This window comes from Rhinolophus sinicus, chromosome 10, assembly GCF_057876585.1.
Source record: "Rhinolophus sinicus isolate RSI-liver-muscle chromosome 10, RSI-T2T, whole genome shotgun sequence".
Lineage (NCBI taxonomy): Eukaryota > Metazoa > Chordata > Mammalia > Chiroptera > Rhinolophidae > Rhinolophus > Rhinolophus sinicus.
In genome coordinates, this window is record NC_142510.1 from 17,318,831 (window position 1) to 17,342,466 (window position 23,636).

At 57.2% G+C, this 23,636-nt stretch overlaps 2 protein-coding genes across 5 annotated transcripts; both read right to left on the reverse strand.

The window, feature by feature from the left end:
• Positions 1-6,083: 6,083 nt before the first annotated feature.
• Positions 6,084-12,849, reverse strand: LAT (linker for activation of T cells). Its single transcript, XM_074322593.2, has 12 exons — positions 12,391-12,849; positions 12,169-12,196; positions 12,045-12,079; positions 11,734-11,821; positions 11,538-11,602; positions 11,414-11,443; positions 11,270-11,333; positions 11,106-11,200; positions 9,474-9,536; positions 9,208-9,270; positions 9,032-9,117; positions 6,084-7,256 (listed from the first exon to the last, which is right to left on the reverse strand). The coding sequence occupies exons 1-11, from the start codon at positions 12,491-12,493 to the stop codon at positions 9,050-9,052; spliced, it is 702 nt and encodes a 233-aa protein (XP_074178694.1). The 5' UTR covers positions 12,494-12,849; the 3' UTR covers positions 6,084-7,256; positions 9,032-9,049.
• A 471-nt stretch (positions 12,850-13,320) lies between these two features.
• Positions 13,321-21,175, reverse strand: SPNS1 (SPNS lysolipid transporter 1, lysophospholipid). 4 transcript variants are annotated; one of them, XM_019754727.3, is made up of 13 exons: positions 21,039-21,175; positions 20,496-20,787; positions 20,335-20,400; positions 18,209-18,345; positions 16,979-17,130; positions 16,812-16,878; positions 15,926-16,071; positions 15,540-15,695; positions 15,167-15,356; positions 14,763-14,828; positions 14,419-14,517; positions 13,926-14,097; positions 13,321-13,658 (listed from the first exon to the last, which is right to left on the reverse strand). In XM_019754727.3, exons 2-13 carry the CDS (start codon positions 20,734-20,736, stop codon positions 13,564-13,566), a joined length of 1,587 nt encoding a protein of 528 aa, XP_019610286.2. In that variant the 5' UTR covers positions 20,737-20,787; positions 21,039-21,175; the 3' UTR covers positions 13,321-13,563. The 4 variants fall into 4 exon arrangements, with proteins under 4 accessions (XP_019610286.2, XP_019610288.2, XP_074178692.2 ...); XM_019754729.3 differs by having other exon boundaries at positions 21,058-21,167; XM_074322591.2 differs by having other exon boundaries at positions 20,496-20,803; positions 21,039-21,127.
• Between the last annotated feature and the right edge of the window lie 2,461 nt (positions 21,176-23,636).

Genomic DNA, 23,636 nt, shown 5'->3' on the forward strand with positions numbered 1-23,636 from the left:
AGAGGGGTGTTGTGAGGATTGAAACAGTGAACAGTAGACAGGACCTGTCACACAATAGGTGCTGTCAGCCATGGTACAGATGGGACCACTGAGGGGTGGGGAGCCCGTCCCCCCTCTCAGCCCCTCAGCAGCCCCAGCCAGCCTCACCCTCAGACACCCCAGCACGTGCCCGCCTACCCCTCACTCACTAGGTCTTACTGAGCCCTGCTCTGGCCCGGCTGCTGGATTTGATTCATCAGGCACCCTCCACCGAGGGTGGGACTGTGACCCAAGGAGGTGACATAATTCCTCTGTCTATCTGCGCGTGCCAGGGCTGGGAGGAAGACGCAGTGGATTCTGGGCTCCCCCCACCCCCATCCAACCCCAGCGCCCCCCCACCCCGCACACATTATCTTTAGGCGACAGCAGCTGAGCCTCCCAGTATCTCTCTGATCCCCCAAATTTCCGGTTCCCCAAAGACAACTCAGGATGTGGGAAGGGAGGGGCAGGGAGAGGAGGAGGGAGACAGAGAACGAGAGAGAGAGAGAGAGAGAGAGAGAGAGAGAGAGAGAGAGAGAGAGAGAGACAGAGAGACAGAGAGACAGAGAGAGATCCAAGACCGAGACAGAGAGACAGCGAGACAGAGGAGAGATAGAGCTTCCAAGACAGAATGAGAAACAGATTGAGGCAGACAGAGAAGGAGTCACAAAGGGGACCGGTTACAGAGACACACAGAGACAAAAGGAGACAGGAGAGAGAGGCCAAGAGCCTAAGACTGAGGCAAAAAAAGAAAGCAGCAAGTGGGACAGGGAGAGAGGGGGCCAGAGCCGGGGCTTGGGGTGTGAGGTGTTGGAGGGGAAGCCCGGAAACAGATAATTGGTGAGCCTGAGGGACAGGTGGAGAGGGTGAGAAATGCTCAGAGGCCCGCCAAAGTGCATGCAGGGGCAGACAGGTCCAGGGGTCCCCCGGGGATGAGGTCACAGACCCTACACCCGACCCCTTTCTCCAGGGGCCCTCCCAGCCCACGGGACCACAGATGCTCCAAGCATCCCCCCCTCGGTCTCACACAGGCCTGTGTCCTTGGCAAGAGGGCCCCAACGTAGGCCCAGAGTGGAGCTGCTCACAGCCCCCGAGCCGGCCTCCGTTGCCCAGCTAGCTCCCGGTGGACAGAGAGGCCTGAGGTGGGACTAATGGGCACGGAAGGGGGCACGCGGAGCAGGGGCTGCCTGGGGGCTCAGGGAGAGGGCGCCAGCGGTTCCCTCGGTCCGACCACAGGCCTTCTCTCAGCCTCAGCTTCCTCCTTGGTAAAACAGGGACAATGAGACGAAACAGGCGTCTGTGCAGTGTGTGGTACCACGCGTGGCATGTGTGAGGCCTGACGGTGGGTCTCATTGAAGGTCAGCACTCCACAGCATCCTGTCTAAATGACTCAGGGCCCTTTCATGCAAACGAGGCGCCAGCTGGAGCTGAGCCAAGTCAAGGAAGGCTGTTGATGAGCGAACAAACGTGTGACTGAGGAGTTCAAGGGTGGAGCCAGTGTCAGGAGCAAATGGATCCAGGCGTTCAGCCCCCATCGCAGAACCCATCCTCCCCGCCCTCCACCACCCCCACTTCCCCCACCGGCATGCTCACCTCCATGCTGCCTTCTCCCACGGGTGCCCTTCACGTGGTGACCCCCGGAGTTCAGGCCCACGTTTTCCCTGGTGAGGGGTACCAGAACACAGAGAGCCTTATTCCCCACTTATGCAAAGGAAACTGTTCTCCAGAGAACTTCTCTTTTGGTTTGCCTTTTTGTTTTCTCCTTTTGCACTGTGGGGTTCAGAACGAGTCACCCCAAGATAGGCCTCTGTGGTATGTGGACTGCTTTGAGCGAAAGGCAACTTTAGCTTCAAGCTCAAGAGAAACTTCTGCCCCTCCCTTAACTACCTAGAAGAACTTGAATTCGGGTCCTTGCCCATGATAAGGGATGAGCAGAGATAACCTCTGCTGACCTGTCTACAGGGCAGGACAAACTACTGATTATTGAACTGCTCTTCTTACCATCCTGCAATGACCTTTTGAAGGCCCCACACACCTTACCACACCCCTAGCTCAGGATGTCTTATAGTCTCATGCTCCCTTTCTGCCTCTGAACCTCTCCTGCATGTGGGGTCTCCAACTCTCTCATGTATGCAGGGTTCCCACAGCCATGTATGTATTCCATTTGGTTTTCTCTCGCTAATCTCGCATCTATTTGATGATCAGACCAGCTGACAGAACCTGGAGGGTAGACAAGAGTTTCTTCCTCCCCCACAGCACCAACTTTTAACCAGTACATAGCCTCCCTACCCCCACCCTAAAGTAGGTTGCATTTCTATATGTAACTTTGGAATTTGCTCTGTGACCTTAAGCAAATCGCTTAACCTCTCTGAGCCAGTTTCCTTTTCTACAAAAGGGGTTCCTCATACCTGATAGACCGGAGTGTATGAGACTCAATAAAATTGTGAGTGTGGCACACAATAAGTGGAACAAATGCATCTCAATAGCCATCCTCCCTTCTTTCAGCAATAGCCCCAATTTTCTGGGGGTGCCTTCCCTGTTTCCAGTCCCTTAGAGTTGGGGGTAAAGCATATGACACAGGCTTCTGTATCAGCACGTGGCATTCTGCCAGCCCGTGACTGGTTCAGAGTGTCATGTGTCCCAAGCTAGGGCACCTAGAGTAAGTTTAGGCTTTTGATGGAGATTCAGGGGCACTTCGTCCCCAGGATGGGACATGGTCCCTGGAGCTGCTAGACCCTTTGCATGACCACACAGGGACAGACTCTGAAAATGGAGGCTATAGAGAAAGTAGAGGTGGCGATCAGTCAGGCCTCTGACTCCTCAACGTTTCCGACCTTCTCAGCAACAAGGGTTCCTACTCGTTTGTTTGCAGGGACACGTTTTGGGGATGGGGGTCCCAGAATAAGAAGGTTTGCAAATTTAAGTCCAACATCCCAACTGTCCCCAACGTCCAGAAACCTAATGGCAGCGTTGAGATTAAAATTTAAGCCTCCTGACGTGTACGTGTTTCCCTGAAAATAAGACCTAACCGGACACAGCTCTAATGCATCTTTTGGAGCAAAAATTAATATAAGACCCAGTATTTTATATTATATTGTATTGTATTGTATTGTATTGTATTGTATTGTATTGTATTGTATTGTATTGTATTGTATTGTATTATATTATATTCTCGGTCTTATATTCAAATAAGACTGGGTCTTATATTAATTTTTGCTCCAAAAGACACATTAGAGCTGATGGTCCGGTTAGGTCTTATTTTCGGGGAAACACAGTATTGCCACCAAACGCAGTCTCATCAGTTCCAAGACCAATAACACCAAAACATAAAGAAGAGCTGAGAAAAGCCCAGAGAGATTTCCCTGTGGGGCCTGCAGAGGAAGCAGGACACTGGGAAGCTGTGTGGGCAGACCCGCGTGCCGGGACTGATGGGTTACGTGCTGTAAAACCCAGGGGTCTCTGAGGAGGCAGTTAGATGAGGTGGAGGGTGAGCAAAAAAAGCAAGTCTGGAACTTCCTGCCTTGCCAACATCCAAAGGCATCACTGGAAGGAGGAGGAACCATGCTGGCAAGGCAACAGCAAAAGATACCCTCTAAAGATGTTCAAAGGTGGCCTGCAAAATGCTAATAATACCATTGTTTTAAAGGAAGTCAAATCAATTTAGGAAATGCAAAGATATTTACCACAGGGTTTCTGTCAGAGCCATCAACTGATGCATGTGCATTTCGACTCTGCAAACGGGTATTGGAGAGTGCGGCTTCTTTCAAATTGCCCTGACTGCAGGATTCTTTCTTAAGAAGCTTCTCCCAGAACTCATGAGCCACGCAATGCATGCTGGGAAAAACCACACCACGCGCCACCAACAGCCAGCACTCCTGCTGCACGCAATACCTTGACGGCAGGCCCTTGTCACGGTTCAGTGTGCACCAGCCTGCAAGGCTGCCAGCGCCTGGCTTGCTTTGCTCAGGGCTTGCTCTGGCCATGGGAGCCCTCTGTGCCCAGATGAGTGGCAGGCCTGAAAAGCCGAACAATTGACACCCCTGAGAGCAGCCCTCCACCAGTGACAACTGGGAGGGGAGGTATAAGTACCCCAGGTCCCTCCCCAGGCAGGAGGGCTCACACCCACCACTCCTTGCTGCCTCCCAGCTGCCCTGGCAGGATGGTGCCCTCGAGACCCACAGTGGTACCTGGCTCTGTGATGCGTGCTTTGTTGGCTGCCTGTCTTTCCTGTCTCACTCCTCCACTCCCCTGCCAGGGTCTTCTGGAACCATCTCCCAAAGAAACCACGTGTGCTAAGACCCTGTCTCGAGGACTGCTTCTGAGAGAAACCAAGTCACAAGAACTGTTACCTTCTGATGGCTTTTAGAAGCACCCAGACGTCTCCCCCAGCAATTCTGGAAAATACTCACTTATTGCTAAATCTGCCTTTCTTCCAACAACCGACTTCAAGGAAAAAGCTGTTTCTGCTCCCCAGTTTCCATCTGCAGGGAGTCTCCCTGGCAACCCACTCTGTGCTAAGAAACCCCAGCCCCAGCCCCTTACCTCCCGATGCATTGACTGTCTGTCTGTCCAGCCTGACAATTAGCTGGTGGGATCAAGGCCATATCCTATCCCTGGTCTAAGAAACACACATGGAAAGGTGCCTGGTACCTCCCAGAATGTCCCCGACCCACCCACCAAAGCAAGGAAGCAGGTTCACCCTGGGCTTCCCTGTGACACACAACTCACAGCCAACCTGTCACCACATCCCAACCTTTGCCTCATTCTACCTCTCTGAGTTGCCTCTGCCACGTCTGCTAGGCTACCACCGTTTCTCATGTGGATTACTCCAACAGCCTCACTGTTGCCACCTCAGGACCTTTGCACATGCTGCTCCTAAGCCCTGGAGCGCTGTATGCAACTCACCCACTTGGCACAGACAGCCCTGTGACTCTCAGCCTACTGTTCACCATCTCCTAAAGCTGCCCGACCCTCCCCCCACCATCCGTGCTCTCTTTGAGCCCTGCTCTCTCTTCTTATTATGAAATCATTCAGATACACAAACACTTAAGAGAATCATATTATCAAACACTTGTGTGCCCAACCCTGCTTAAACATAAGATGCTACATGCACCACTGAGGCTTTCTGACCTCCTCCGCTCACTGCCCCACGGTCACCTGTGCCCTGAATTGGGGGTTCCTCACCCCCATTGCCTGTCCTGAAATCCTCGCACACAAACACACGTATCCCTGAACAACACATCTCTTTTCCTCATGGTTTTAGTTTCATGTAAATAAAACGTGTTCCCTTTTACTACTCCACATTCTCTTGGTATGTTTACCCCAGATGACGGGAAATATGCATTCGTTCTTATCTGCTGCTGGGTCCGCCAGGGGTAACTGGCGGTTCTCCTGAGGTTGTCTGTTTCCAGCGGTTGGCCATCACACTGCTGCCCTGAGCGTCTTGTACTGGCCCCCTTAGTCCCTAGGCTAGTTGGTCAGGTTTATACCCAGGAAGGTGCTAGGTCAAGGGAAACACCACCTTCGATTTATTGGTGTTGCCAGATTGTTCTCCAAGGGGGTTGTGCCAACATACCTTGTTGGTAAACGGTTTCTGTCCACTAGACCAGGTGCCTAGGGGCCTCTGCCCTTTCCTATGTCTCCCAGATACAATGATTTCACGCCGCCTGTTGATATCCATTCGGTCCAACCTGCTTCCCCAGATCTCCCTCCTTCCCTTCTCCAATCAGGCTTCTCCTGAGCCTCCCCATTTGGGGCCGAAGGCACATTCAACAACACCCAGAGCAGGAGCCTGGCAGCTGTAACTCTGGGGGCCGAGAGCCACAGAGCGTATCCCAGATTTGCCACTCAGTCAACTCATTTCTCCCCTCCGAGCCTGTGTTTCCTCACCTGTGAAATGAGGAGACCTACAGGAACCCACAATACAGGAGTGATGATGATTGCGTGAGAAAAGCGATCGATACAGAGAAGCTATTACTGTTACCTTTGGAGGCCACAGGGACCCCAACAACGTTACCACTCACGACTCCTTTGGTTGTAGGAGACAGAAACTCCAGTCAAGCCAGTGGGAGAAAATGGTAATTTATTGGCCCACGGAACTGGGAAGTCTAAGGGGTGTCTTGCTTCAGGCAGGACTGGATCCAGGGGTTCTGACGCCATCAGGAAGCTGGCCCTGTCCATCTCTGGGCCATTGTGCCCTCCATGTTGGCTTCATTCTCGGGCAGGGGCTCTAGGACTTCATCTTTCCAGCTTAACAACTTGCCATCAACACGAAAAGCTTCTCCTTTCCTATACTTCCTGGCCGAGTCCCACGGCTGGTCCTCATTGGTCCAGGCTCGGCCACATGCCCACGGCGGAGCCAATCACAGTGACCTGGGGACCCACCAGCCCCTGCTGCGTCCAAGCAGCATCAGAGCCACTTAGGAGCTCCTTGGAAATGCAGGATCTCAGGCCCCGTCCCAGACGCGACTGAGTCAGAAGCTGCATTTTGGTAAACCGTCCAGGTGAGCTGTCGGCACACAAGTCTGAAAAGCGCTGCATTGGGCATTCCTCTTTTCAGTTGTTCAGACAAGTTTTAGGTTCTGTTTTGTTGAGAACCACAAAAGGCAAGATCTCAGAAAGTCCTTCAAGGTCATCAACTCCTCGCCCTTGTTTTAAAGAGAAGACACTGGGGGCCAGCACGGAAGGGTCTAGATGCCCACCCAGTGCCTCCAGCCCCACGCCCTGCCCAGCCCTCATCTCCCATCAGCACAGCCATCATCTCCTCAGGAGGAAATGCATCTTGGCCCCGGAAGTGCCAGCCTGGGTCAGACTTGCCTCACTCAGAAGGTGACATGTCCTGGCCATCACTCAGCCCCTCAAGAGCATGGAGTCCCCATGGAGAATCCACACACACACACACACACACACACACACACACACACACACACGCCCTCAGGCACAGCCTGCCTCTGACCACTGGGTCCTCCAAAGCCAAAAGCACTACAGACCATACCAGCCTTTATTCTATTACTGAGTAGGGCTGGGGCCAGAGCAGTTCATTCTCAGGCTGTGTCAGAAGGTGCAGAGTGTTGGGGGTACACAGACTGGACCCCACAGTAACAATAAGTTAGGGGGAAAGTTCTCAGGTTGTTAGGCTGGAGCCAGGGCAGGGTGCCAAGTGGTCCTCCAGAGGCACTGCTTGCTGCCCAGCTCAGGCCTCCCAGGCAAGGCTAGTTCCCGGACAGGCTCGCCTCAGACTGGAACACAAGAGGGTAGGGAAAGAGGGACGGTTATGGGGTCAGGAGGTGTGCGTATGGGGGTGGGGTGGTGTCCCCAGAGTCAGGGAGGATAGGCTGGAGATGGTAGGGAGGGGTGGTGGAAGAAGGGCCAGGAGCCCGCAGGCCCAGGGCTGGGCAGGGCAGGGCTGGGCTGGGCAGGGCAGGGCAGGGCTGGGCAGGGCTTGGCTGGGCAGGGCTGGACAGGGCAGGGCAGGGCAGGGCTGGACAGGGCTGGGCAGGGCTGGACAGGGCAGGGCTGGGCTGGGCAGGGCAGGGCAGGGCTGGACAGGGCAGGGCAGGGCAGGGCTGGACAGGGCTGGGCAGGGCTGGACAGGGCAGGGCTGGGCTGGGCAGGGCAGGGCAGGGCTGGACAGGGCTGGGCAGGGCAGGGCTGGGCTGGGCTGGGCAGGGCTGGACAGGGCAGGGCTGGGCTGGGCAGGGCAGGGCAGGGCTGGACAGGGCAGGGCAGGGCTGGGCAGGGCTGGACAGGGCAGGGCAGGGCTGGACAGGGCAGGGCTGGGCTGGGCAGGGCAGGGCAGGGCAGGGCAGGGCTGGACAGGGCTGGGCAGGGCTGGACAGGGCAGGGCAGGGCAGGGCAGGGCTGGACAGGGCAGGGCAGGGCTGGACAGGGCAGGGCTGGGCAGGGCAGGGCAGGGCAGGGCTGGGCAGGGCTGGACAGGGCAGGGCAGGGCTGGACAGGGCTGGGCAGGGCTGGACAGGGCTGGGCAGGGCTGGACAGGGCAGGGCAGGGCTGGACAGGGCTGGGCAGGGCTGGACAGGGCAGGGCAGGGCTGGACAGGGCTGGGCAGGGCTGGACAGGGCAGGGCAGGGCTGGACAGGGCTGGGCAGGGCTGGACAGGGCAGGGCAGGGCTGGACAGGGCTGGGCAGGGCTGGACAGGGCTGGGCAGGGCTGGACAGGGCAGGGCAGGGCTGGACAGGGCTGGGCAGGGCTGGACAGGGCAGGGCTGGGCAGTGTTGGGCAGGGCTGGGCTGGGCAGTGCTGGGCAGGGCTTGGCTGGGCAGGGCTGGACAGGGCTGGGCTGGGCAGGGCAGGGCAGGGCAGGGCTGGGCAGGGCTGGACAGGGCTGGGCAGGGCTGGACAGGGCAGGGCAGGGCTGGACAGGGCTGGGCAGGGCTGGACAGGGCTGGGCAGGGCTGGACAGGGCAGGGCAGGGCTGGACAGGGCTGGGCAGGGCTGGACAGGGCTGGGCAGGGCTGGACAGGGCAGGGCTGGGCAGTGTTGGGCAGGGCTGGGCTGGGCAGTGCTGGGCAGGGCTTGGCTGGGCAGGGCTGGACAGGGCTGGGCAGGGCTGGACAGGGCAGGGCAGGGCAGGGCTGGGCAGTGTTGGGCAGGGCAGGGTTGGGCAGTGTTGGGCAGGGCTGGGCTGGGCAGTGCTGGGCAGGGCTGGGCAGGGCTGGACAGGGCAGGGCTGGGCAGGGCTGGGCTGGGCAGGGCAGGGCAGGGCAGGGCTGGGCAGGGCTGGACAGGGCAAGGCAGGGCAGGGCAGGGCTGGGCAGGGCTGGACAGGGCCAGGCAGGGCAGGGCAGGGCTGGGCAGGGCTGGACAGGGCAAGGCAGGGCAGGGCAGGGCTGGGCAGGGCTGGACAGGGCAAGGCAGGGCAGGGCAGGGCTGTGCAGGGCTGGACAGGGCAGGGCAGGGCAGGGCAGGGCAGCGCAGGGCAGGGCAGGGCAGGGCAGGGCAGGGCAGGGCAGGGCAGGGCAGGGAGGGGCAGGGCAGGGCAGGGCCTCTCACCAGGCCTCAGTGCAGCCCCTACACGTTCTCGTAATCTGGAGCAGCCTCCTCTTCCTCATCCTCTGCCTCCTGGGAACTCACGGTAGCTGCGGGGGGGAGGGAAGTTGGTCTTCAGCTTGCAAACCAACCCCCCACTCAGGGAGCTCCCCAGCTTCTGAACCTCCCCCAGCACACACCAGGCTTGGTCCTAGCCGTGGGCTGCAGTTCCTGGGACACGTTCACGTACTCCCGGCTCCCATCTGCGGGGACAGGTCAGAAGGAGGGACAGCCACACCGCAGGTGAGAGAGCAGGAGGTGAGGAGGCCATAGAAGGTTGTGGGCAGTACCACACTGAGAGTGGGGCTGGGGTGGCAGGGGGAGGGAGAAGGGGAGGGAGGGAGGGAGGGAGGGAGGGAGGGAGGGAAGGTGAACCTAAGGGCACCGTGGGGCACAGGCCACTCACCCAGAGATGCTTGTGCACTCCCTTCACTCTCAGGAACATTCACATAATCTTCTCCCGACTCCACTATAGGAAACCATCAGAGCCATCAGCGCTGTTACCCAGAGCCCCCGAGTGCAGACACCCAACCACAGCCACTAAAGACTCCCGCACAGACACCCGGACAGGGGGCTCCAGACCAGCGACGCCAGTGGCCACGACGAGGGCAGAGGCCGTGGCAATGGAGAGAATTGGGCAACTTGACCAGAACTGGTCAGAGGGAATGCAGTTGTGGAACAGAAGAGGCAACAGACCGCATCAGTGCCCGAGTTGGGGAACAGGGACAAAGAGCCGCTCAGAGCAGTGGGGTTGGATGGCATGTGTGGCGGGGGAGACGACACCCAGGGCTGGACGAAGTCAGAGATGCCACCGGCCGAACTGGCCCCTCTTCCTCAGCCAGGCCTGCCCTGACCCCCCCACCCCCACCCCACCCCCACACACTTCTGCCTTAGTCCCTTCCTAGGACCCATCACCATTGATAGTATCGTGTTTCTCTGTGAGAACGTGGACAAGCCTATGGAGCCAGACCACCCACGTTCAAATCCAGCTCCAGCACTAACCAACCACGTAACCTCAGAGAAGCTACCCAAGCTCTCTGGGCCTCGGTTTTCTCATCTGTAAAATAGGATGAGAAACAGCACGCATCTCACTGTGGTGGTGTGAGGACCACAGAGTGACTATGAAGTGTGAAGTATTAAGCAGTAGGTGCTACCAAGCATCTGTTACATAAATAAACCCTGCCTTTGTCCAGAGGGGACAACTGAGGGACAGGAGGGGAAGGGACAGGCTCAATAGCTCCTGGGAATTGAGGCTTAATATGCTAATACACGTGAAACTCTTAGTAGAGCATGTGTTAGGCTCTCAGTAATATCAGTTCTTCTATCATGACTCTGCCTCATTGGCTCTTCTATGCGAGGTACCCAGTAAATCCATGAATGGATGAGCGAACGAAGGAACGGAAGCACTTGGACAAAGGGTCTGGAGCTCAGGAAAGAGGCGACGAGTTGAAAATCTGGATGGCAAATGAAGCCAGGGTGTAGAAGTGAGGGGCACGTATATGTAGAGAAGAGAGTAACAGACGCTGAAGAAAGCTTTTCACGGGCAGGATGAGACCAAAACGAAGGGAGAAAAACAGCTCAAAGGAAACAGACAATGCAGGAAGCAGAAAAGTTCCAAAACAACAAAAAACAACAAAGACAACCTATAGTCAATTCCCTTCGAGATTTACAAGGTGACCTTGCCCCCGTGAAACAAGAACAGGAAGCTATGAAAAAGGACCATTCGGAAATCGAGAAAGAGTTTCCCGAGTGGCGACAAAAACCAAAAAAAGAGAGTCAAGGAATAGCACTGAAAGAAGAACAAAGTCAAGGAAATCTCGCAGACAATAAAAGGAAAAAACAAACAGAGAGATAGGAAATAGGACAGAACAGGTAGGAAAATCAGAAGATTGGAGCAGGAAGTGCACTCCCTGAAGGACGGCAGTTCTATGGAGAGAAGGAGAACGCAGAGGGGTCGCAAGCACCAAAGAAACAACCGGAGAGGAGAGCGTGGAGGGGCTGGCACTGAGAGGCGGGCGGTGGTCACAGTGGGACTCACTGGAGAAGGCGCTGTCTCGGAGGCCGGGGTTGCTGGGCACCGGAGCTGCAGGGACAGCGGTGCCAGTGGCCGGGACAGTATCAGGAAGCACCTCCCTGAGGGGAAGTCAAGGGCGAGTGAGCAAAGACCGGGGCTCAACCCCCTCCTCCCTCCTGACCACTCACAAGTAGCCCTCGGTGTGATAATCTTCCTCGTCATCGTCTTCATTGTCGTCCTCACAGACTGGCTCTGCGGTAATGACACAGGGGTCAGCAGAGCCCGGGTCAGGCCCCCCACCCCCAGCCAGGGCACCGGGGTCCCTGACGCACCCTCGTTTTCGTAGCTTGCCACACTGTTGGCTGCAAAGAGAGCGAACGAGAGGGAGACTGAGTCAGCTGAGGTGGGGCCTCTCGTGTGCCCAGCCCCAGGCCCTGGGCCCCGCTCCACACTTACCGCCATCTGAGTCCTGCCGGGAAGATGGCACGCGGTGGGAACCCCCTGGGGGCTGTGGGGATCTCCTGGGAGTCAAAAGTCAGAGGTCATGCCTAGGTTGGGGCTCTGGGGCAACGGGGGTTGCAAAAGAGAAGGGGTCCCAACCCAAGGAGCTGAGAGGTAGAGAGAGGGGGTTAGAGGAGAAGGGGCCACTTACGGGATGGGGAGCAGGTCTGGCTGGCTCAGGGGTGGATAGGACGTAACAGGTGGGTAAGAAGTGGCTGGTGGCCAGGGGGCGAGCGTGGCTGAGGACACAGGATCAAGCGGAAGGAATGACTCTGGACGTCATGCCCCTCCCGCAGTTGAGGCCCCGGAGGGCACACTAACACCCTGAAACTTCTGTGCCCTGGCCAGTTCTGGGGGCACCCGTCTTCCTCCCCATCCCAGCTCAGGTCAGGCACACACTTGCTCACATGCCAGGACACTCTTTTCCCTCCCCCAGAAGGAAGGGACCCTCCATGTACTCACGAGGCCGTTTGATCATGATGCTACTTGGGGTCAAACTGGCAGGAGAGACAGAGCTTGGTAAGGGGCCAGGAGAGGTCCCAGGCCCAGCCTCGCATTGGGTGTTAAGGGCCAAGGGCAGACTCACCTATCCGACGGTACACTGTCATACGAGTCTGCGGAAGAGAGGGCCAGTGAGGCAGGAAGAGGGGGTGACTGGGGACAGGATGATGAAGTCTGGGGCTCTCCGTGTCCATGTGCAGGACAGAGTTCGGGACACTTAACAATGGCATAAGGGATCGGGCATGGGGGGGCGAGGATCCCTGTGGGTCCGTCCGAGCTTCTGGTGCCCCTGCCAGCGCCCACTCACCTGGCAGCTCTCGGCAACGCACACACAGTGCCGTCAGCAGCACAGCCAAGAGAGGCAGCAGCAGGGGGCCCAGCACCAAGGAGAGCAGGACGGCCGCCTCCATCTGCAGGAGAGCTGGGACCAGGCCTGGCTGCTGGCCGAACGCCCTCCGGGGCAGAGCTCCAGCGGGGGCAGAGCTGGGCTAGCAGGGGTGCTGGGCCCAGCACACCCGGCTAGGAGCCTACTGAGGGGGCAGCCGCACCCTCTTCGAGGGCTGCCCGGATCCCCTTGCCTCACTGGGCTGAGTGGCGGTCAGAGCCGGCTCTGGAAGACCCTGGATCCCAGGGTGGTCAGGCCAGGGCCTAGCCTGGAGTCTGGGGCACCAGCCACCGGTGTGGACCCCGCGCCCAGGCCTACCTGCCCCCCGGCTCCGCGCCTGCCTCCTCAGCGCCTGCCCGCCTGCCTGCGGCAGGAAGCTGTGGTGAGCACCGGGTGAGGGCAGGAAATCATCGGGCTCCTCAACCGGCTGCACCCACCCCCTTCCCACCCCCACCCAGCCAGTGGGGACGGGGGGGAGGAGACCTGAGGAGCCACCCCCAGGTCCTCAAAAAGGGGCTGCTGGCCTCCAGGACATACCAGTGGGGGAGGATGAGACAGCTGCAGGCCAGCCACAGACGCAGCACGGAGAGAGGCTGGCACTGGGAATTCGGAGGGGCCTGGGGCAGTGCCCACCCCATCACCCTAGCCAGCCTGCCAAGGGGGGCGGGCCCTCGGGAAGCAGGGGCGTGACTCACAGTCACACGGAGCCAGCTCACGCCACCCTCTGGTTCACCAGCCCAGGAGCCCCACACGACTGACCCAACAGCCCCCCAGGGCTGGAAAGGGGGCATCCGATACAGTCCTGAGATCGGAGGTCACCAGCACCCACAGAGACTCAAGCAGGCAGTTGGGGACTGGCTACAAATTTTATTCAGTTACAAATAGCACCGAGCCCCTGGGGCTGCTCCAGGGGAGAGGGGTCCCCCCCTGACTCACACCGCCCCCCTTGGCCACCCATGTAGTGTATGGGAGCGGGAACACAGCCCAGTGCCCCTCCTGGAAGCGGGGCCAAGTCGGGGATTTGGGCCCGGGCACCTCCGGGGGTGGGCCCGAAGCCCGCTGTGTTTGGTGTGCAGATAGGCAAGGGACAGCCATTCAAATGAGCACGCTGGACACGGGGACCCGGGTGGAACGGCCTCGCTGGGGCACCACAATGCGGTCATCTTCCGGGCCTGCCTCGCGCAACAGACCTGGCGGGGGAGGGGTCAGAGCCAGGGTTGGCTAGACAGACAGACACAAAGCCACTGTGGGACAGACAGTGGGAAACGCATGGGGCCCCAGAGCTGTGGGCAAGGCGGGACGTCAGCCTGTGGGCTAGGCAGACCCGAAGCTGGATGAGGGGAGAGCTGGGGCGTGAGGTGCCAGGGACGTGGGCTAGGCCATGGATGGGCTGACGGATGACCGAACAAGCAGGCAGAACCATGACCCCGGGCAAGGGGCTGGGGGCCCCGACTGACCCTGCACGTGCAGCTGGGCCTGCCGGCGGTCGCCCTCAATGAAGATGGCGGTGCCCAGGAAGGCGGCCCCGCCCAGGGCCCCCACGAAGGCGCAGAGCATGAGGGAGAACTGCAGGGCCCGGAACTCGGACAAGAAGGAAGGGGGCCAGCTCCGGCGGAGGCGGTCGGACATCTGTGGGGAGACGAGGAGGAAAGCCAGCAGGGTCACGGGGAGGGCAGCAGGGAGAGGGAGGCTCAAACTCCAGAGAATGAAGGGGGGACCTGGAACCTCCAGGGAGAGGACCACAGCCGCCCTGTGGAAACCTGCAAAAACAAAATCCTTCCCGCCTAGCGGAGGACCCAAGCTGAGGGTTGCCTGGCACAGAAGACCCGGACCCCTCACTGGGGCCAAACCGTCCGGTTCAGCCCAGGCTCAGGTCACCGACCACCGGCCAGTGCCAGGAAGGCAGGGGGCCCCAACCCCGACCAGGTCCAGTGAAAGAGCCGTGCTCACCAGGCCAATGAGGTAGGGGCTCCCAGCGTCCCCCAGCAGGTGGGACAGCACGATCTGGAAAGCCTCGGCCGTGGAGCGCCTCGTAGGGATGACCACGTACTGGGAGGAGGGCAGGAGACAGCAGGCAAGGAAGGGGTCAAGGCTCCGCCGAGGCCGAGGTCAGAGGTGTGATGAGGGAGGGCAGGGCAGGCCTGGACTACAGGCCCACCTGAGGCTGGACTTGGAAGCCAGTCTGGGGCTGGGGTTTGAGGAACGGACGAAGGCCACAATTCAAGGCAAGTGAGGCCTCCACTCCCTGCACCCACCAGTATCTGGCCCAGTGCTGGACCGGCCCACCTACTTACCAGCAGAATATCAGCCACGATGGCCCAGTTCATGGACAGCAGTGTCTCCCCAATAAAGATGAAAATCTGGGGAACCAGAGGGGAGTGGGGGGGAGCAGGGATGATCTCATCACAAGAAGAGCAAACACATGGAGGCCCATCTACTAACCCGTTTAATCCTCACAATACCCCCATGAGATGGGAGCTATTCTTCCCATTTACAGATCATGAACCTGAGCACAGAGAAGTTAAGTCACTCGGTCCACACCATACAGCTGGGAAGGGCATGAGCTGATTCAGAACCAGGCCCTCCTGCTCCAAGCTGGCTCTGAACCACGGGGCTGGCTGAGCCCAGTCCTGCCCCAGCGCCCCATTCCTCCACCCTGAACTCCTAACACGCCCCTGGACACCTGCTGGCTACTCACGTAAGTGGCTACAATGCTGCCGCGGGCACAGGCGACAGACAGGAAGAGGAAGGGTGCAGAGCCCAGGAGGCCGGCTGCGCAGACCAGCGGGTCAGCCCGGGGGTTGCAGCGGCGGAGGCGACGGCTGATCTCCACGCCCAGGCACACACCCAGGACCCCCGTCAGGCAGGTGATGAGCCCAAAGACGAGGCTGGGGAGGCGGGGGCACACGGGCTAGTCCATCTGCCTGCAACGCCCCCCCGCCTCACCCCAACGGCCTGGAGAGAGGATGGTCCACCCCAGTCGCCCACACAACCCAGGCCCCGCGGCCCACGGGTCACCAAGCCATCTCCTGCCACCTGCAGGCCACCCAGCCCAGTCCCCATCTGGGTACCTGTCAGAGGACGAGCAGGAGTCTCCAGGAAGGCAGGGTGGGGTCTCCCCCAGGACCACACGGGAACGCAGCAAGAACGCAGGAGCCCAAAGAGCCAGAGAGCCCGTAACAAAGGCCACAGCCGTGAAGCCAAGGGAAGACAGGACGAAACTGGGGCTGCACAGATCGTTGGAAGGGAGGACGTCAGATTCCACCGAGGTGTCAGGGGAGGGGACTCCGTTCTCCCCTCCTGGTGTATTTTAGTCAGGTCAGGGCACTGGGGGTGGAGGCCACCCTGGTTCCCAAGGTCTGGGCCTGTAGTTCCTGCAGCTGCCACAGGGGGCAGTAGTGACTGCATTCCTGGCCCCAAGGAGGGCCAGCTTGGGCTGCGACGGAATTAAACTCACTTTCTGGCCAGAGCTCTCAGGTCTGCCCACCATGAGGTTGGGTGCAGGGGTGGGGAGTCTGAGTGGCGCTCCACAGCTCCCCTCGGCGGCTCCCGTACCACCAGGAATAGCAGCAGTACAGCCACCACTCCCAGACCTGGTGTCACCTGGGGAAAGAGTGGGCTTCAGGCCGGGCACGGGCGGACACCCTCACCTGTGGGGCTGGAGAAAGGGAGGGTTTGTAAAGGCACCTCAGGCCCCAAGACCTCACACACCTGGGCTAATGCTGGCTCAAGGAAGCTGGCCTGCACCTGGGGGGAGGAGCAATGGCCACTAGGGCCACCCCCACTTCTGCATGCTTAACTGCTCCCTCTTTGGTAACAGCACCCTAATTTTCTTCTGGGAAACCACTCCCCCCCTTCTCTCAATCCATGGGGTTCAAACGGGGCTCGGAACCCAGACTTGTCCAGCCTCAGTGACCAATTCAGTGGCAGACACGTGACCCATGCTCATCTAACCGGATACTATCCAGGATTCCTACGCAAGGACCCAGGGTGCCTAAGTCTCTAACTGAGGAGATAAACGTGTGGAGCTTTCTCTTGCTCGAGAATGAAGTGAACACAGAGGAAAGGGGAGCTAAGACAAGGATTACCCAGTTCCGGTGACGGTGGGAGTCCTGAATCAAGCTATACCTGAAGCTCACCCTGGGACTTTCCATTGTGACAGCCAGCCCTGTCCTACGTGGGGGCTTACACTTTCACAATGCGTTTCAGTCACGTGCAGCCAAGAGCTCCGTCTGGCACATGGCTTTGTGGGAAGCGAGGCTTTCCACAGGCTTGGCAGAGTAAACACTGTTCTGAAAAGAGGTGCCGAGAGGTACCTACCCCCAGGTGGAGACCAGACTCACCCTCAGGGCCCAGTGCCAGTCTCCAGCCATGTCCTTTACTTTGGAGCCTGCGATGTAACCCAGACCACTGGTGGGGAGGGGTGGGAAAAGAGAGGGGACAGCCGGTCAGTCATGCCCAGCGCCAAGCCCTTCTGACTGCCCACCGGGCAGGCCTGAGGCCCACGCACCTGCCCACGGGGATGGCGAAGTAGAACACACTCAGCATGCGACTCCGCTGGTCTGCCACGAAGAGGTCGGCGATGAGGGTGGGTGCGATGGTGGAGTAACTGGCCTCCCCGACCCCCACCAGGCCCCGGGTCAGGAGGAGCAGCCAGAATCGCTGGGGAAGGAGACAGGGGGAGGTGGTACCCGCCCTGCAGCCAGCCTCCCAGCCCGCCTCACCAGCTAGCTCTGGAGAGGCGGCAGGGATGGCGGGAGAGGCCAGGGTTTCAGAATCAGACAGACCTGAGCTTGAATCCTGGCTCCACTACTTACTAGCTGTGAGTTTGGGAAAGGAACTTAACCTCTCTGAGCCTCAGTTTCCTCATCTGCAAAAGGCGGATAATAACAACTTCACATAACTATCGTGAGGATTGGATGATAAAAGGTCTATTCATTACCTCGTGCCCAGTGAGGACAAAATAAATCTTAATTTCTATCTTGCCCACCCCACCCAAGACACCCCAGTCGTGAGTCATGATCTTAGGTGGGGGGTTATTTGTCTATCAAAGACACCGGAAGCAGAGTGTGCAGTGTCTGGGGCTGAGGACAGAGTTCTGGGGAGAGAGTGACAACGGACAGAGGAGATTTCAAAAGAGCAAAGAAGTAACAGCCAGGGAGGCAGGAGGAAAACCAGAAGAGTGGCAGCACAGGAGTTAGAGGAGAGTTTCCGGAAGGAAGAAGTGGGTCAACAGAGCCAGAGGCTCCCAGGAGACATAGCGAGAAGAGGACTAGGAAATAGGGGTATACTTGGCAAGCGAGAGGTGACTATTGACTTTGGCACTGGAGTGGTGGGGGCAGGTCAGCAGGCAGCGCTCAGGGGGAGAGTGGAGAGGAAATGCAGGCCGAGTGAGGGCCTCTCCCCGGCTGCCCCTTCACCCAGACCGGCGCTTGCTCAAGGGGCCCTTTCAGGAAGTCTGACTAGGAAAGGGGAAGAGGGAAAGAGGACGGTCCAGGTGAGGTCTATTCCATGGCAGGAAAAGAAACATGAGTGTTTAGGTATTGAGTGGAAGGGGTCCACGAACGGGGGGGAGGGGATGATTTTGGAAAAAGCGGGAGAGGACAGACAGGTGGGCAAATTAGTTTAGGCAAGCAGGGGGTGTAACGTGGCTGGACCAGGGAAACTGCAAAGTTCCCCAGGCCCAGTCTGCAATGATGGGGGATTGTAGGGGGAAGCAGGAGCCATCGTGGGGCCTCACCTCTCTGGGGATGAAGGACGACCCCAGTGTCACCAGGGACCAGAAGGCAATGCCCCCGCACATGAGATACTTCCGATTGTACCTGTCCCCCAGGTAGCCAAACACAGGTGCCAACACCATGTAACTGGAGATGAACACTGGGCAGAGGAAGCAGAGAGTCACAGTCCAGCCCCCGTCCCCCTACGCACCCCCCACCCCAGCTCAGGGAGGGTAAGGGGGGCAGGAATAACTCCCAGCCCTGAAACTATCAGAGCTTCCTGCCCAGGGGGAGTCCAGCCCCATCCTCGATGTCTGTCAAACCTTCCGCTGCAGAATGATGGCCCAGCTGACACATCACTTCCTCCCATCCAGCCCAGAACAAAATCCAAACTGCACACCATGGCCCACAACGTGCTGTCTGATCTAACCGCCCCCCACTCCCCCAACCTCTCCACCTTCACGCTCATCTTTTCTGTTCTCTGCACCCCAGTGGCCCAATGGCCAAGCTTAATATCCCCTTATGGTTTCTGGCACCTGCTGTTCTATCTGGAACATTCTCTCCTCTTCCCTGAGCTTCACTGAGCTTAGCTCCTTCGGGTTCCAGCTCAGACCCCTTTCCAACCATCACATCTGCAGCCTCTTTCTACCACATTCACTGTTTTCTTCTATCCAACACTGATTCCTATGGAAAATTATCTCATTATCAGTCTAGATTTTGATGGACTGTTGTCCCCTCACACTCCATGAAGACAAGGATCTCGCCTGTAATGCCATCCCTGTGTTTCCATCATTTAACACAGGGCCTAGCACAAAATAGCTGCTCAATAAACAAGTGTTGACTGAAAGAAGTGAATGTGGCTGCTGAAAAAGACTTGCTTCATCTCTAACTCAACAACTCTTTAGAGTTGGCCGACCTTGGCCTGCGATCCCATTCTTATCTCTCTAGACTTTGCCTTAAATACTTCCAGTTCCTTACTGGCCTGGATTGGAGCAAAGAGCATGTGGCTTCAGACCCCTCTTCTGCCTCTAACTTGTTGTGTGACTCTGGGCAAGTCTTAACTCTCCTCCAAGCCTCCGTTACTTTATAAAAATGTAATTAATGCAAACTATTAGGTTGGTGCAAAAGTAATTGTGGTTTTTGCAATTCTTTTTAACCTGTTAAACCGCAATTATTTTTGCACCCACCTAATACTTCCTCTGTAAATTAAGGACAACACTTATTCCTTGGCTGATGGAAGGATTAGGAGACACTGGGCATGGGGCGACCAGATGGCTCAGCTGGTTAGAGCATGAGCTCTTAACAACAAGGTTGCCGGTTCGTTTCCCGCATGGGATGGTGGGCTGCGCCCCCTGCAACCAAAGATTGAAAACGGCAACTGGACTTGGAGCTGAGCTGTGCCCTCCACAACTAGATTGAAGGACAACAACTTGGAGCTGATAGGCCCTGGAGAAACACACTGTTCCCCAATATTCCCCAATAAAACAATAAAAAACTCGTTAAAAATTAAAAAAAAAAAAAAAAGACACGGGGCATACAAGGTCTTGGTTAAGTTCCGTGGATGTTATCACTGCTTCCTCCAGGGCTTGGCACATAGTAGGTGCTCAGAAATGTTCACAAAATTAATGAAGGAGGGAAGAAAGGAAAAGAGGACTTGGCCTTGTCTTTGCCTCTCCCTTGAATCCCAAAGTTTTGAATAAGTGAAGCTCACCTGGCCCCATTCCAGACACCCTCTTCTGCCATTACTTACTGGGTGCCTGCCATGTCTCAGCACCCCACTGCACACCTCACATTATCCCATTTGATCCTCACATCAGCCCTAGGAGGTGATCTGGGTTATGACTAGTAGTTCCATCTCACCAACAAGGAAAGTAAGGCTGAGCGAGACGTCGGGCCTCGCCAACCATCACCCTGTGAGTAAGCAGAAAGCTGAGATTTAAAAGCCCAGGTCGGCCTTAACCATCACACCAAACTGCTCCCTCTTTAATTGATATAGGTGTCCCACTAAACAGCACGACGCCAGAGAAGAATCACGGCCACCTCTGCCCCTAGCTCTGGCCACCACACGTCCATCAGTGAGGCCCCAGACACGCCAGCGTGTGGCCCCCACTTGGGTGGGAAAGGAAGAAGGGCTGCTGCCTCCACTCACCCGTCTGGATGAGGCCGGAGCTGCTGTCTCCGATGGCGAAGAACTGCTCGATGTCGGGAAGGACGCCTGGGAAGAAGACTCGTATGGGCTCCGCGAGGCAGCCCCGCCGTGGGGACCCCCGCTGCCTTCCCCTCCTCTGACATCCTCCCAGAAATCAGTACCAGCCACGGTGAAGCGGTCCATATAGTTGAGGAGGTTGATGTAGCACAGCACGGCCACAATGAGAGCCGAATGGCCCGCAGACAAGCCCGTGATGCGCTGCAGCCCCTCGGGGTCCGGGACCTCCGGGACCTTAGACTTAAGGTTCCCCAGGGTCCCCGGGAAGCCCGGGGTGCCGGGTGCCGGCGTGTCGTCCGTGTCATCCGCCTGGCTGAGGAAGGGCGCGGTGTCGGACCCAGACATGGTGCCGGGGGGCCGCGCCCGCCCGCGCTCCGGTCCCACCGACGATCCTACCTGCGAGGGGAGGAGGCTGGAGAAAGGAGGGTGGAGGGAGCGCAGGAGAGAGGTGCGCGCAGAGGCCGGGAGGCGCTCGGCCCGACGCACAGAGCACGGCTGGGGTGGAGCTTGGGCCCCGTCCTGCCCCCCGGTCCCGGCAGACACACCGCGCGGAGGGGGTGGGTGGAATCAAGTGATGGCGGGGAAAGCAGCGGGTTCAGGAGGACCAGACCCTTCCACCCACCCTCCAGGGGGAGGCCACCCCTCACCCCGGTAGGAGCCCCCTACACTCGCTGTCGCTCAGCCCCGACGCTACACCACGGCCGCCGCCATGATGGCCAAGAGCCGGTCATGTGACGGCGGAGTCTGGAGGGGCGGCCGCCACCTGGTGCAAAGCCGCGACACGTGACCCGCCGCCCGGCTACCGAAGCCGCGTGCGCATGCCCCTTGGGCTTCTCCGCAGGCTCCCGCACCACGTGACTGCCGGCGGGTCGCCCGGGTAACCAGCGAGCGGGACCAGACGCCCCCACCCTCCTCGCCCGGCCCTCTGAGTCTCGGCTTCCTTCTCTGCAGCACCCTTTGGGCAGCCTTCTCCCCAAACGAGATAATGGAATCGTAAAACGTTCTGCAAATAGTCAATATCTCTAGACATGGCCAGCGAACAGTTCTCGCACTAGTGATGATTATTGTCTTCACCAGTGACTGATTTGGGCTTCATACATGCTCGCTACGAGTTCAATGAATGCGTGCTGAGCAGCAGCCCCCAGCCCTGGCCTCTCCCTGTCGTTCAGAGTCCCCAACCCAGCTGCCTGAAAACCCTTGAGCTTTTCCTGTAGACATTGAAGGGAAGCGTCCGCAGAACCCCACCCGCCGCGTCTGGGGCAGGTTTTCTTTATTGAGACCGGGACCCAAACCCTTGCGCCCTCTGGTGGTGTCCTTTGCGACAGGCAGTGGCTGGAAGCCTAAAGACTCCTACCTGCCGGACTAGGGGCAAAAAAAGACCACAGATCCCTGGCAGCAAAGGATATCTTGGAGCGGTTCCTCATGTCACCCCACCCCAATCCCCAAGATACAGATAATAAAGGCACACTCTAAGTAAAATTAGTTCTTTTTGAGATTTATTCATGTATGTATCTTTCAAGACCCCTCTTCCAACACACCTCTACTGAAATTCTAGGGTCTCAGGGCGAAAGCTGGGGCCCCCAAGGCGCCTTCTCAGAAGCTATTTGGAGTTACGGATACCCCTTGTTGGCATTGTTCCAGGAGATATTTCATGTTGCAGAACCTTAAGCCTGGTCTTCACTGAGGGTTTAAGGGAAAGAGATGGAAAGGAACTTCAGATTGTAGTCCCTGAATTTTGTCAACAAAATATAATTGAGCGTCTAACCCTGTGCCTGGCGTTGCATCAGACAAAAGCAGATTTAGTCCCAACCCGGGTGAAGCTGGTCTGGAGGAGACAGATATCCATACACATGTAATACTCCACCTATGACATGCAAAGGCAAGCCACAGATTGGAAGAAAATATTTGCAGAGTGTATCTGACAAAGGCCTTATATCCAGCTGTATAAAGAACTCTTAAAACTCAGTAAGATAGAAACACAATATTTTTCATGGGGAAAATATTTGAACAGACGTGTCACAAAAGATATACGAATGGCCAACAAGTGTATGACACTATTGGTCATTATGGAAAATGCAAATTAAAACCACAATAAGGGGAGGTGGCCGGTTAGCTCAGTTGGTTAGAGCGCGGTGCCAGTTCGATCCCCACATGGGCCACTGTGAGCTGCGCACTCCACAACTAGATTGAAACACCTACATGACTTGGAACTGATGGGTCCTGGAAAAACACACTTAAATAAAAGTTTTTAAAAAAACACAATAAGATACCACTATACTAGAATAGCTTTTAAAAAAAAACAACTGGGCCGGCCCGGTGGCTCAGGCGGTTAGAGCTCCGTGCTCCTAACTCCGAAGGCTGCCGGTTCGATTCCCACATGGGCCAGTGGGCTCTCAACCACAAGGTTGCCAGTTCAATTCCTCGAGTCCCGCAAGGGATGGTGGGCTCTGCCCCCTGCAACTAAAATTGAACACGGCACCTTGAGCTGAGCTGCCGCTGAGCTCCCGGATGGCTCAGTTGGTTGGAGCCTGTCCTCTCAACCACATGGTTGCCGGTTCGACTCCCGCAAGGGATGGTGGGCTGCGCCCCCTGCAACTAGCAACGGCAACTGGACCTGGAGCTGAGCTGCGCCCTCCACAACTAAGACTGAAAGAACAACAACTTGAAGCTGAACAGAACCCCCCACAACTAAGATTGAAAGGACAACAATTTGACCATTGTTCCCCAATAAAGTCCTGTTCCCCTTCCCCAATAAAATCTTTTAAAAAAAAAAAAAAAAAAAAAAAAAAAACAACTGATAATACCAAGTACTGAAAATGATATGGAGCAACTAGAACCTTCATGGTGTTTGTGGGAATGCAAACCGTACAGCTGCTTTGAAAAGAGTTTGGCAGTTTCTTTAAACGTGAAACATCTACTTCCCATATGACCCAGGAACTCCACTCTTAAGTATCTATCAAGGAGAAATAAAAACGTGTCCAAAAACCTGTACTATTCATAATAGCCGACAAAAATTAAAAGAAAAAAAATAAACGTATCAACAGGTAAAAAAATATTTCCATTAGATGGACTACTGCTCGATGATACTCACACATGGATAAATTTCAAAAAAATGCTAAGTGAGGGGCTGGCGGATGGCTCAGTTGGTTAGAGTGCTAGCTCTTAACAACAAGGTTGTCGGTTCGATTCCTGCATGGGCCACTGTGAGCTGTGCCCTCCACAGCTAGATTGAAAACGACTTGACT